The sequence below is a fragment of the Calypte anna genome, chromosome 3 (genome assembly GCF_003957555.1).
Source record: "Calypte anna isolate BGI_N300 chromosome 3, bCalAnn1_v1.p, whole genome shotgun sequence".
Classification (NCBI taxonomy): domain Eukaryota; kingdom Metazoa; phylum Chordata; class Aves; order Apodiformes; family Trochilidae; genus Calypte; species Calypte anna.
The window spans coordinates 28,895,543-28,910,721 of NC_044246.1; the positions used below are offsets into that span (position 1 = coordinate 28,895,543).

At 41.0% G+C, this 15,179-nt stretch overlaps 1 protein-coding gene across 1 annotated transcript in view; it reads right to left on the reverse strand.

Moving 5' to 3' along the window:
* Window positions 1-15,179, reverse strand: part of TIAM2 (T cell lymphoma invasion and metastasis 2) — a 136,191-nt gene that overhangs the window by 82,022 nt on the left and 38,990 nt on the right. Inside the window, exons 2-3 of the mRNA XM_030447803.1 lie at window positions 6,653-6,764; window positions 4,361-5,563 (exon numbers count right to left, since the gene is read on the reverse strand). Coding sequence (XP_030303663.1) covers window positions 4,361-5,557 — 1,197 coding nt within the window. The 5' untranslated portion in view covers window positions 5,558-5,563; window positions 6,653-6,764. The remainder of the gene's footprint in view (window positions 1-4,360; window positions 5,564-6,652; window positions 6,765-15,179) is intronic.

Genomic DNA, 15,179 nt, shown 5'->3' on the forward strand with positions numbered 1-15,179 from the left:
TGCACTCACCAGCAGCTTTGGAAGCAACTACTCTTTTGTTCCATTCCTTCCTACTTGGTGCTCTTCAAAACTGCAGCAGAAAAGCTGTGCTGTGTTTTGATAGCATCAGGACCTCCAGAATGCAGCCAAGAGCAACAGTGGGGCTGCACGCCCTCCCAAGCATCACCAGACAAGCCACTTCTCAAGCAGCAGGACACTGCCTGTCCTGGCCTCACAAAAAAACAGCTTGAACTGAGACCCACATTCTCTTACTGCACGCTGATGTTTGAGTCTGGCTTTTCAGATCTCTCTGTCTGGTTATCCTGGTAATCAACCACCTTCCTCAAATCTTACTGCAGAGGGTTAATCAGAGTCCCTCAAGGGTAACTCCCTGAGCATAAAACCTTTTGCTTTTTATATAGCAAAGGGAGGGAAATCATGGGGGGAGGAAGTAAAGGTAAAGGGATGGGCAGGGGGGCGAGCGAGCACAAGGAAATAATAATGTAATGTTATTTATGCCCACAAAGAGACAGTACAACATGGATCATACACCTCCTCCAGCCATCTGCAGTTCAGTGAGAAACTGGAAGCTTTCTCCACCTTCTTTTTATTACTGTCACTGTCTGTGTGTGCCAAAATCCTGTGTTTTTTAATTGTTTGACTATTCTCCAGGAACAGACAGTGCCCTCTAGGAAATAGTAGCATACAGTTTATTAAGGATATGTATTTCTTTCAGTCCTAAGGCACTAGTAAGAAAAACAAAATGATGCATACATAAGAAAGTGTCTGCTGTGTAGAGTCTCTACTGGAACAACACGTGTTAGTGAAAAGGGTAGGATACAACCCGTCCACAAACAGCCACTAACCACATCCTCTGTTTTCTACCCTTTCTGTGTGCCTGGAGAAATGACGAAGTATCAGAGCACAGTAAATGGACACAGGATCCAAAATGAATATGTACACTTCGCCATGACAACACCACTTGTTTGTTTGTGCTGGTTGCTTTTTTTTTTACATAAAAAGAACAGAATTGGCAGAGTCACGCAGTCTCTGCTGGTCCCTATGGGAGGCTGTCACTGCAGCAGTATCTGGTCACTGCTGAAAAGGTTTGACCCAAATTGCTGCTGGTGGTGGTTCCCTGGAAGATGACTTTCTGCTTGTTTTCTCTGCTGCATCTAATGATGATAGAAAACTACCACTGTTTTTGCTCAGCTGCATTCAAGCAGATCTCTCAGTGTCTGAGAAATATTCTAGAATAGTTAAAGATACTGCAAAAGATAAAGTTGCTAACTAAGATACCAATTAGACAAAGTGAAGCATGTAATAATTAGCTGTAAAGAACAGTGCATGAAACAATGTAGCCCACTAAATTAATTAGGACCCAAGCTAAAAGTGGAATTTAATACCAGTTTTCAAGCCAAATAAAGAGATTGTCTAAATGTATGTTTCTTCTATATTCTCTTTACACCACACTTCAGGGCTCTGGCTTATGAAGTCAGGAAATCTCAGAAATTATTCCCATAAAGAGGCTACTTACTTCATTGAAGAACCTTTCTGGTGTCTGGATTTTCATTTTACACAGCAGTTGCTGATTTTCTCCATGTTACACAGTTGCACACTGTGTTTTACACCACCAGTTTTAGCAGTGTCTGACTATGCAACAAGTCTGCCTAAATTCTGTCCTAAAGTTTCGGGCACATCACATAGACTTTGCTGCTCACACATTGTGAAAAATTACCATTTCAGCAAGGATTAAACTAAATGAGAATATGCCATGCAGTAGAGTACCAGTGAGGCATTGAGGAAACACATTAGGACACCCTGATGCAACGAAAGCTGAATGATAGAATGACTACAAGCCTTGATATGAGCCTATCCATGTTTATGGATGATTTAAAACAGGGGCAGAGAAAGAATGCCAGGATGAAAAGGAAACAGACTTCCTATCTTAAGACAGGAGACCGAAGAGAGCTTGCATAGAGCCACAAATAGAGGCCAAGAAAATATAAAATTCCTTCCCTTAAATAAAGCCTAGCAGGTAATAGGGAAGGATAACTAATGCAGAGGACAATGCTGGCAACAGAACAAACTGGCCAGGACTACATTTACTCTGCAATTTAGCAAGAATCAGAGTAAGAGGGTTTGGAAAAAGCCTTCAAGCTGGGGAAAAGCCCACCTGATGTCAAGCTGCAATTTGTTCACAAAGGGAGTTTAAACTCCACTGCCTTTCTAGTGGCAAGACACTATGCCAGGACTGTTCCACCTAGTCCTGCACCCCTGTGAAGCAGGAGGCTTGGCTGTCTCTTTTCCACTGGGGAAATTGGAGGGACCTATCCACACAGCCAGCACCAGCACCCTACTGACAGGGACAAATTCCAGCTTTCACCTACGTTCCACTCAAGTGACTCACAGTCAGTTACCAGTAATGCACTGAGGAAGGGACACATTGTTCCGAGGAAAACATAGAGGCTACAACTGCTGTGATGAACAGTCCTACAAACAGGGACTAACCATCTGACAGACTGTAACCACGCACAGTACTTCTGCATTTTTAATTCAAAAGGAACCAGTGAGAGCATAACTGTTACCAAATTAAAAAGCAGCAATCCCTAGAAGAGAAGGCAGGTTACTCAAAGGTGCAAGACAGATAGAAGCAGACCAAGCCTCAAGAGTAAGGTAAAGTTATAAAGCATTTGCTACCTTTCTTAGCCTTTCTGTTACAGGATGCTTGTCTGATAAAAATCAGTGACTACTTCCTAAGCCTTTTTTCTAAGAAATCACCATTTTCAGAGCAACTTCTACCAGAATCAGATTTGAGTTTGATGCAATGTCACCAGCCAAATTTTCTTTCTGTGTCTGAAGTCAATTCACTACACAGTGAATTCAAAACAGCTATGAATTGTGCACCACAAATACCACTGTGAAAATGTCGTAACTAAGTAATACATAGCAAAGGTCTGGGAGAGATCATATGCAAAGCCTGGCATATGATAGCCAGAACAGCTATTGATATTGAAAGGAGTGAAGAATCCTGGCACAAAGCACTGAGGCTCTTCACTAATTCCAGTTTTTCTCCCTTCTCTTTTACAACTGAGTGAGAAGGTGAAAAGGCAACATCTGATAAAATACACAAGCATGAATTCACAAAAGAAGTGATCCAAATAAATGGCTTCCATTTTCATTTTCCCGGCTCTGTAGCCCTTATTTAGGATTTCCATTGGCAAACCTCAGGCTGACCTCATTTTTGAGCCTAAGGGTCAGTTAGGAGTCTTACAATGCCATGACACGTGCCTGTAAAGCAGGATACCTGTCTGAATTTTCAAAATTGGAGGCATCATTTGCTCTACACATCACAGAAAGAATGTGTTATGGGGTTCCCTTCACTTCTGGAGTGGCCAGCAGCCCAACCCTGCTGAAAAGGAGCAGCTTCTTCATTTAGAGAAGCACACTGGCTGTTCAGAAACACTGGGGGAGATTTTAAAAAATAAAAGTAAATCAAAACCAAACCCAAAACCACTGTGTGCCCTCCATCTCAGCTTGTAAACTGATGTGTAAAAGTCCATGAAGAGTCTGGCATTTATAGAGCCAGTTCAGGGGTCTACAGCTAGAAATGAGAATTTCATTCCTGACCACAGGCATCCTAAATTCCTATTAATGGGATTAGCCTTAAATTCTTCTAAAGAAACATCCTTTCCCTCCCCTCTTGCCCTCCTCCCATCTCCTTTTCACACTACCACTTCCCAGTGAGCCAGATGGCAACTCAAGCTTTTCCATCTGGTGAACTAAGCTGGCACACCAAAAGGAGGACATTCCATGTGATGCCTTCATAGAAGGTGGAGGCAGATGTGGTCAGTACTCTACAGTCGCTTGCCTTGCTAGAGATGGACTGACAGTGAAACCAAAGGGAACAATGAAGCCAGTAATACAAACAGGGAATAGCTGCAAAGATACTTTTAACATCCTTCTTCTAATGCTTCTACCACATTCTTTAGTGTCCAACAATTTATAGCTTATATGTGATGTCTATACTATATCTTCATGGTTGAAAAAAAGAGAAGGCTCAAGAACTTTAAGTCACTTTGCTAGTAATGCAATGATTTCAAAAGCTAACTCACTGAGAGATTAGGCTGCAGAGATTGGGATTAGCTAAGAAGGTGACAAAATAGGAAGGGAAAATTTGCACACACAAACATGTATCTTTTTTTGCTGCCCACATTTCAGACAGCTCCAGGGATGGAACACTTCTCAGAATTCTTCAAATTACCAAACGAGATTAGTGAGTAATTATCCTGTGAGAAAGACAAACATGATGCAATCATTACACTTGTCAGCAGACTCTACAAGCTGACTTTCACACATTTAGACTGGGATTTGTACCTACCTGCAGCTTCCTTTTCTTCCTGGAGAGACTTCCCGTCCAGTCACTGATGCGTCGCATTCGGCTTTTTAATGTATCTTTTTTGGAAGGATCCTCACTGAGAGGCTTTGACTTTCTGCATGGGAGTGTGTAGGAGGAGTAATGTGCAGGACTTCCCTGCTCCACCCTGGAGGGAACATCAATGTCTGAGGCAAATGAGACACGGTTGCTTAGGCTACCGTGAGCATCAATATACTCATCAGACAGCCTGATCCTGGGTGGAGGAGTGCTTTCCAAATTTGTATCCTTATAGAGATCTCGGAGTGAGGAAAGAGATGAACTTTGGTTGAAGGACTTCTTGTTGTCACTTGCTGGGAAACTGGCATGGATGCTTGTATCTGGAGTGCTTCTGGTCAAATATGGACCATCCAACTCATTGATATCTCCAGCGTTTCCCCAGAGAGAGTCATACCATGAAGACTCGGAGCTAAGGGAGCTTCCTTTACTAGATCGAAGCCTTGAATCAGTAGGTGACAGACGATGGCTTGAAGAACAGTCTGTGCTGGAGTTCCTCCTGACATCGAGCAGGTTGTTTGGCTTAGATTCCAAGGCAGGAGAATATCTCAGCAATTGGACCGGTCCACTGGACTCTTCGGTCGGTACCTTGCTGTTACTGCTGTTGTGGAACTCAACCCTTAAGCACCCGTCCAGCTTCCCCAGTGTTTTAATAAGGACTTTGGGACTCCTCCTGTCCTCTGATGGGGAGGTTGATGAAAGGCTCTCATTCTTTCCATAGCAATTTAAGATGTGTCCATTGCATTCTCGAGAGGCAGTAAGATTACCTCCAGCTTGAAGGCCAATATAGTGGAAACCATTCTCAGGCAAAAACACTGCATTATTTCCTTGGCAGTAGTCCCCTGAGGTGTTTGTCCTGTGTTTGGCATGAGCATTGCTTTTAGAAACCTTCACCACAGTGTCACTCAGTCTAGATGAATAAGGCTGAGCACTCTTGAAGTGTGAAAGGCAGCTTCTTGCAAGGGACCTCGATTTGTAGTTTGAGCCACTACTAGTATGTCCCCAGCCATGCATAGAGCAAGACTTTTCACCTTTAGCATGAATGCTGCGAATTTTTAGAGAGCAGGGCTTCTGCTTGGCACCAGCTGTAGCAGCAGCATGACTTTTCGGTCCCTGAAGACTGTATTGGCTTTCTGAGTTTCCCATTTTCCACTAAGTTAAGAAGAGTTTGATTAGAAACAATTGCTAGAAGACAGAGAGAAAAGCAGCAAACCATTTTTACCTTCTACACAGGAAAGTGCAATTTTTAAAAAATTAAATGAAAATTTTTTTTCTTAAAAAGCAGTTAAATAATCATTTACAACATTAAATTCTTAACTGAACTTATTTTAGGGGCAGGGTAGAAAAGTCTGTTCTCTATATGGTTCATTACCCCTCTCTTACAAAGCTGGAATCCAGCTCCATTGAAATCATGTCAACACCTTCCTCCACCCACACCCTTGGCAACATGCTTTTCTTATAACCTACAAAATCTCTGGCTCCCAAGAACAATGGCATAATGAAAGGGAGACAGAAAGATAATAATAACTTAGATGTAAAGTGAACTATATTTTCAAAGAAATCCCTTCTGCCAGAAGACAAGCCCACTGCAGTTTCAGCTTGACTTGTTCCTGTGCAACAACCAAGTGTTGCCTCAATAAACTGTTCAGTGAACACCAACTCTGTGTTTAAATGCAGTCAATCCAGGAGAAAGGGAAAAACCAAACAACACAGAAAAAACAAAACAAAACGCAAAACCCACAAAAACTCAGTGATTAGCCTTATCTTACACTGCAACACAAAACTAACTGTATTATATTCATTCAGCATGGCACATTTCAATAGTTCTCTTCAGCTTTTTACTGAATCACAGTGAACAGCACACCCTGGAGAAGTTAAATTATCCCAGCAAGATGATTGAAGATTTTGGACATACATAAAGTGTACCCCCCAAAGTAGAAAAAAAAAAACCACCACCAAAATCGATCTGTTCTTTTTGTTACTTGGAATGAATCTCCACTGTTTGTAATTTTCAGAAACAATATCGAATGCTTTTTACCATCAGCACTATGCTGCTTTGCATATAGGGTCTCAGACTATCACTCTTAGGGGAGTTCACTGCAGCCTCATTAAAATTATGTTAAAATAAGCCATTTTGAAAGCAGATCCTTATTTTCTACAGTTTCTATATACTTTAATATTCCTACCTCTAACCCTTAGGCACTTTTAGATTAAAACCATAGTAGAAAATGAACAGCAAACCTGTAGGATCACTCTTAAACACAGGCACAGTTAGCAGTTAGCTTGCTCTGCATCGTCTTTGTGGCCAGCCACTACGCTTGCCAAAACCAGGATGGACTTGCACCCAGCCTTCCTAGAAAAAAAAAAAAAAAAGACAAAAGAGGAATTAGTCAAGCAGAACTTATATTTCACTCCAGCTGTAAGCAAAAGGAATACCAAAAAACTTCAGAAGTAAAAAAATAGAGAAGAGAGGTGCAATTAAGAGGATTCCTGGACTTTAGACATACATTTTTATAAAGATGACTTAACAAATGACATGGAATTAATACATTAAGTCACTGTTCAGGTAAGTGGTTTATTTTCTAATTTTGTCTTTCTCTCCTCCCACTGACAAGTTAGGGCAAACTCTGAGCCTGTCTCCAGTTTGCTTTTTGGAAGACCAACTACAGATGGCAGGAATGTGCAGTGATCCATTATAATGTGAACCAAGCTGATCAGAGCCAGGTCCTTCAGCATCTGTTTATCTTTCCCCATGCCTGGATTCTAACTATGACCCTTGGACTGAAAGGCTGCCATGCAACTTACTCCCCCAACTATTCAGCAACCTTCTTCTTCAGGTTTGTTCTGATTTTAATATAATCTGCCAGAAAACCAAGAAAAAGGTAGCACCAACTACTGCACCCACCCAAAGGTACCAAGACCCAAGTTTCTCCTGACCACATGAAGCTATCAGATCCTCACTTAGCACATAAAGGCTGAAATTCAAAACAAAAGGATAGAAGCTGAAACTCACAGCAGCTTAGAGGTTGAAACTTTCAATTTAAGAAGCTGTAGAAGATCTTAGGCTCAGTTTTAGAAAAAATGTTTTAACTAGAAACCATTCTTAATATACAACTCCCCCAAATATTCTTCTCTTTATAAATTCAATGGCTAATGTTCACATTTTTCAATTAAATAACTACTCGATTTGAATATGCACAGTTTTGCTTTTTCTGACTAATTTTGTGGCTATTTACTGTATAAGAAACTTTGAAAATATTCAAAGAAATTCACTGGTAACTTAGGCATTTTGTGAACATGACCAAAAATGAAGGCAAACACTGCAAACTAGAACTAAAACCAGTCTCTACAGTAATCCTGGAAAAAATTAACTAATATATTACTTAGAAAACATATATCCTTTTGGATCACACTAGAGATGCTGCAGACCTATCAACACAAATTCATGGTTGTTATCACAAAGATATTTGATTAAACAGATAAGCCACAGAAATTTCATCTTAGTCTTTAAAAATAAGTAAATAAATCTGTTGAACTTGCATATTCCCTTTAGCAGTTTAGAAGCTGCTACTTAGCACACCTTCAGCTTGCAGATTTGATTCGCCTATGCTACGAAGTGCACTCATTTGTGTAAACAGTTTAAAAAACATTATATGCAACACGGCTTAAACAAAAGACATTTGACTTAGGTAAGCAGAAGACAACACACAAGTTCCCTAAGCTGAAGAAATTGTGAATCCCCAGCACAACTGCCCTCCTCGATCCAGAAGGTGCAGACCACAAACAAGCAATGAGTTTACATTCAGAATACGTCATCTGGGAGCAGAAAGTACATTCAACAAGAGGCTTTGAAGGCCTTATATCTATTCATAAGGGAACACTGAGCCCAATTTGTCTAAAGAAACAAGCAAAAAGACCATCTGGTCTCCATAGTGATTGTGAAATAGTTAGGTAATCCTTTTAACAGAATGGGTAGTGAGCAAGCTGCTGTCATGAAGCTCAGAAGATAGACATCCAATTCGTCAAGGCTCAAGATGCTGCTGCAGGGTCCATTGTGTGTGTCTGATCCAATACACAAGTCACATAATGGGTGAGCGAATAAATTTATCTCAGGGTACACTGTCTACAGTCTGTGCAGGAATCAGTCAGCAGTACAACAGGACAGTCAATAAATCCCATAGAAATAGCCCCAAGGGATTTTTCTCAGCATCCTGGCTGTCCAGAAAGCTACGGTAGGCTAAACATTCACACATGCTGGGATAACCAATCAGGGCATCTGCAAGGCTGCACAAAGACAGTCACCCTGCAAATCAGCTGTGATGCCTTTCTCTTGCCTCTCAGTTGTGTGGACCAATTTTCTTTCTGATGACTACAATGGGGAGGAGGGGGGAGCAGAGTGGGCTGGCTTGTGCCCAAAGCCAATGTGACTCCAGGGGCAGGGGTGGGGGTCATGGACAAGCTAAGGCTGTGCTTTCTCCATCACACATGACACTATTTGAACTATGGAAGCACTGGAAATTACAGTATAGGGGACCAAGTTCAGCTTCCCCTCAATTTCTCACAGCAACCTTCCACTGCAGAAGACAACATGCTTTTCTCCCTAGGCAGAAAGATGAATACTTCTTGTGAGCAAAACAAATCTCTATGAATATTTTCTGTAATTCTAATCAGTATATTTAGAAAGCAGCTCACTAAGCCTGAAGATGACTATTAAAGAGGCTATTTCCTTTTAATTATACCCACATTCCCCAAAAAAGAAGTTTCTAACCTTCACCTGGGTTCCCTTTGACACATTCAAAAAACGCAGCTATGCAAACATACTAATCCAGAAACCCCACTATCCCCAGCACACCCAACAATTAACACAAATCATAAACCCAGACCTAAAAATGTATTTCCCCACCTTTAGACTTCTCCACACAAAGCTCCCCTAGACTTTTTTTGGCTCTGAAAAACAAATAGACAAGCTTAAGACCAGTTCTGGAGAAGAGCCTGCCACATATTTACCCTCATTAATACCACTGCAGTCAGAGTGCTTTATAAATGGTAGAAGGGAAAATGCTTTCCTTAAGATTAAGGTGACAGCACATACAGGAGTGCTCTGCTATTACGTGGGTGCTTTCTTCTTTAGTCTCAGTCTCTCAAAATAAACGTTTACAAAGCTGGAGTCTAACCATATTGCAAGCAAAACTGAACTGTAGCAATACTATCCCAGTACTAGGTTTGCTTAAGAGATACAACAAGAAATCACTGTATTATGAATCAGTAGGATATTCGAGTCCAAGGAGACAGGCTCCTCCACTGGTCTCATTGCCACAGTGGGAATATACACCAAACTTGCTTTTGCTACTGCCAGCCATCTGCTTCCAGTACAGTCACAATAACCAGGATGAGACTGAAAAACTACAGAACAGAGAATGGCAAGGGCCAGGCTGCCAGAAGGCAAGCACAGAGCCACAAACAGACTGAAGGGTCCTCAGTCACAGTCAGCATTGGACAGTAGCTTTATACCAATTACAAAAAGATTGTGGTTGCATCTTTCTAGGGATGTTCAGCAGATTTCCCTGACTGGGACTGACCATCTTCCCATGCAGGACACTGGAAGAACTCGGCTAAGCACTAATCTGGATCACAAGTTACCCTCATGAAACATGAACACATGTACCAAAGCTATCCCTCTGATGTACTCTGATGTCTTTGTTTCTCTGGATGGCTGGTGACAATGAAATTTCACCCATAGATGTATAGTAAGTGATCTACAAACTATTTAATCCCCACTGTAGCACCCTCAAAAATCTACTGATGAGGTGCAGGGAAGCTGATTCTCACTTAACTAAATATGGCAGCAGCACAAAAATGGCAAAAACAAGTCAAAAAGAGAACAAAATGGATTGGTCCAGATGAGGATAACATTATCCCATCAAACTAGCATCACTGAGTGAGGACTCACTGAGAAATGTGGGAACTCCCAAGAGTCTTCAGAATTACCAGGAACAATAACTTTTTTTTCACAGCAGATGAACTTACATTTAAAACCTCCTGTCTTTAAAAAGAGTAAGGTCTTAAAAGGTTAAAGTGTCTTTAAAATAAGAGTTAGAAAATATATAAAAGGTAGAGCTAGCCAACTCACACCCAAAAAAACGAGACTGCATCTTCTCAGTTCTTTACAATGACACAACAGGACACAATTTAAATTTTTCAATCCAGTCTTTTCTTTAAAAAAACAAACAAACAAAAAACCAAACCAATAAAAAAACAAAACAAAAACACCCAAAAAACCCTAAAAATTATTCAAGAAAGACATAAGCTAAATATTTTATTCCTACTTGTAGCTTAAGAAGCAACCATGTGTCACAACCTGTTCAGACTTTTTTCATCAACGAGATTGTTACCTGCATCAGGGTTGTACCTTTTGAGAGGGAATAGGACAAATTCTCTGGTACCTGCCACCAAACACAGTCCCTCGGACCCAACTCCACATGTACAAAAGTCTGCCAAAAAAAGGCAGAATCATAGACTCTTTTAGGTTGGAAAAGACCTTGAAAATCATTAAGTCCAACCATTAACCCAGTGCACCACTAAACCATGTGCCTAACCACCATATCTACACCTCTTTTAAATGCTTTCAGGGATGGTAACTCGCTCACTTCCCTGGGGAGCCCGTTCCAGTGCCTTGAAAAACTTTTCAGTAAAGTAATTCTTCCTAACATACAATTTAAGCCTCCCTTGGCACAACCTGATGCCATTTCCTCCTATCACTTGTAATTTGGGAGAACAACACACACTTGGCTACAACCTCCTTCCAGGTAGTTGTAGAGAGGGATAAGGTCGCCCCTCAGCTTTTTTTTCTCCAGGTGAAACAACCCAGTTCCTCAGCCATTCCTCATCAGACTTGTGCTCTAGACCCTTCCACCAGCTACACTGCCCTTCTTTAGACAAGCAAGAGCTTTAACTCACTTTGAGGTGACTTCAATACAAGGGGGTTTTATATGCAAAGGGCAGAGTGTATCCCACCAACTACTCTCTAGTCATGAAGCAAGAGAATCACACGTGCTTTCTGCTGCCTTTGAAAAGCATCTTTCCCCAAGGCTGGGTAAGGACTCCCAGCTGCAGAGTGGGTCTGCAACAACCACCTCCAGACTGTGCAGGCTGGAGTGGGAAGATGAAGAGGGGAGTGGGAGAGAGAGGAGAAAAGGCAGCACCAGGCTCTTTACACAGGCAGCTGCTCTGAGTGCCTGGTTTGTAAGCGCACCACAGAAAACAGTCATCAGGATTCGTGGAGCTGGGATGATGGGGAATCTGTAAGTATTTCAGAGCAATAAAAAATGAAACACAAAGCCACCATATGAAATGACCAACTTATTTCCTTTCAATGGCAGATCTAGTTAGAAATTTAGAACTATGTTGCAGGTTTGGTCTGCAGCAAGTATGTTAGTGGCTTTTTACATCAGGAAAAGGTTGTTTTCTTTTTTATTTATTTTATTTTATTTTATTTTATTTGACCAAGCCATTCCTGTATTTCCTTTCAAACTACTTTTACATGCTCTTCCACCTAATGATTAAAATACCATCCATTTTAAACGGCTTATGAAGTCTTAGAATTGTATATAACTATCTTTCAGACATTAATGTGTTTGTAAGTTTTGCAAAGAATCAACGTGCTAGGTGAATTCTTAGAAGGATACAGAATTAAAATTTTAATCTACTTTGGTTTTTACTATGAAAGTATTACAGAATGCTAGAATGTGAACCTGCCTTCACCTTCCTGCACAGCTGAATATGTTCGGATACATGAAATTAATGAGGCAGGCAGGTTAGCACAACACTGTAGCTGGATTAAACGTGGAATTTCTTACTGGAAACAATTTACTGTATTTTTGAGAGCTACACACTTTGGTCACATGCTTCCACAAATCAGAAGCAGATTTCTCAGTCCTGCAATCTCAATCACATTCCTATTACAAAAATATACCATAATAATTATACCGAGGTATTCTTGGCAGGATATCTTGCATTATATACCACTGTATTCAAAGAATGAATAACCAAAATACCACAAGAATGCCTTTTTTCTAAAAATAAAAAAAAAAAAAAAAAGGAATTCCTCACTCACTCATTTCAGAGGTACAGCCTCCTGTATTAGGAACTGTTTGGCAGCTCACAGATCAAATTAAAACCAATAGATTCTCTCATTAAACATAAGGAGTCATTATGACCCCAGACCCTCCTTTTCATGCTGTGACTCCAACCTATGTTGTATATAGAGTTCTAATTTCACAGTTTAAGCCCAAAAGGGACAATTACTTTCCCTGTTTCCTTCTCTTAAAATAACATTATGCTCAACAGGTTTACACTTCATCATAGATATATCACATTAAAATTACATATTCTGTACCTGGGATGTGATTCCTTCTTTTACTCAACTCATTTTTCTGGGTCCAAAACATTGTCAGCTTAACTAAATTACACTTTATAGCTTTCCAGTTACTGCAATATGGAAGACTGAGTCAAGCCTGAAGATCCTTATCATATTACACCAGTGCTGATACAATTAAAATCTCTAGGGACTTATTTTTCTTTGACAGGAAAAACAAATTTCACCATTTGTAAATGTTATTGAATTTATACACAATGGCTAAAGTGCACATCCATTTAAATAAAAGCCATTAAGCTTGTTAAAAAAAAAAAAACAAAAAAAAAAACAGGAATGCCAGCTCACATCTTGGCTTAATGCAGTAGCTGCAGTAGTTAAGGAGTTGATATGTCAAAGGGTCTACTTCCTGCCTTTGGAGGAGAAATGAAGTCAGTGATCTGAAAGGTCTTTTCTTCTCCACCTACTCTGGTTGTAAGCACACTGGCATGTCCTGATGCAGATTAACATGATGCTTTCAAGCCCTGAGGCCTTGAGCAGGGAGGATGATGCACCTGAAATACTCCAAGATGCTCCAAGCAGAGGAGCCGTGGCTTCAGCCTCTCTGGGCTGTGGAGTAACAACACTTAAGAGAATTATGGCACATCCTGAAGAGGTCTCTGCTTCAGTCCTCCTGACTTATGATAACAGTGGGAGAGGAGGCTGGACCTTTCTGGTCAACCTGGGTTGCCCAAATCCCCACCAGGAACATCTGCTCTTTTCCTTTCTTGTCTGCTTCAGTAGCAACCAGCTCATACTATCAAATAAAACCATAATCAGTGGGCAACTGTAGGTGCAAAAATATCAGCTTTGGAGAGAGCAGGAAAATAGTTATTTCCAGGCTAGGATACAGTTTACCACACTACACCCTACACAGCCCTGGAGATGATACCAAAAGTGAAGGAAAAAGCAGCAAGGAGGTGAAAATCCAAGCAGAAACACTGACCCATTTCTTCCCCCAAAGACTGTCTTTAGTATGATGTCTTCCAAGTCTATTGGACCATCTTTGGTATCAGAGAAAAACCTCCACCAGCCACTGGTAGGACACCGTGAGCCAGGCTAAGGGACAGAGGCTTGGAATGGCCGTGAGGCTCCCTGCCTGCCACCTACAGCAGCCCATTCCACAAGTGGGAGAGGGAAACTGTGCTGCATTCAGCACAGTCCTTTCTGCTTCTCAGTTTACACATTCATAAACACCTGAGGGTGTCTATTCCAAAGTAAATGCTTTCCCACCTTTAGCCCTGGAACTTCCTGAAGAGGATAGAGGATCTGGGATTTAGACACTCAAGTAAACTTGAGACACAGTCCCTTGGAAAATTAAAAGCAGATCTTGATTTTTGCCTGCCAAGAGCCCTACAGCAGTAACACAGCTGAGGGCTTCCTTTGCTGTAGCCCTGCAGTACCAGCATGTTATTTGCACATTAAAGAACAAAAAAGTACACCAAGGATTAAGTTTCCCCACTAGAACACTTGCTTTGTAGCTTCACAGCTACCAAGCGCCCTATTCAGGGAGTCCTCTCTTCAATGGTATGCAGCTACCCTTTCCTGTTGGAGGTGATCAGATAAAAAGAATTTCCATCCCTTGCCTCTAACCAGCAAATTGCTATACAGTCTATAATGTTATCAAAGAATCCACCCTAAGGGGAAAGAAATACATGATTTCCAGAATGAAGTATGAAGTCACCAGTGTATAAAATTAACTCCGTGACCACATCAGCAACAAGCATAAACAAAGTTGCAAACTTTGGTTGCATTGCACAAGCAGTGAATCACTCCTCTCTTTAAAAAAGTCTGTGTTGGGGTGAAGGCACTTCTCAATTTCTTAGGTATTTTCCGCTTTCTTATTTTTTCTGTGCCATGGAACACACTTTCTGTACAGTCACATATTAAAAATTTACACAGCACTAAAACTTTGTGTAGAAAGATCAAAACTTGTGCAGGATATACCTGGGACAGATGCAGAAGCTTTGGTTTTCCACACCTTCCCTGTTCAATGGCAGTAGTAGTGTTGTCTAAAACGTTTTACCCTAACACTTGCCAAACATGTAACCCCTGCTCATAAAAGAGATACGATTCAGAGGGATGATTATCCCCGTTGTCTTAGGAGAGTCACTCTAATGTTGCAGAATGTGGCACTCTCAAAAATACTTTCACATACTTCACCTTAAAAAAAAAATAGAAAAGAAAAATAATCTTTCAACTCCATCATAACAGAGCTGTAAAACGATCCTTAGCAGTGGTTTATTTAGCAATTCAGGCAATTGAGTTTGACAGATGACCACCGAGAAGAGTTTTCTGGAGGAAAACCATTCATCTCGGGTCCAGGCGGCAATAGCAGAGGCTGCACGGGGGCCGCGA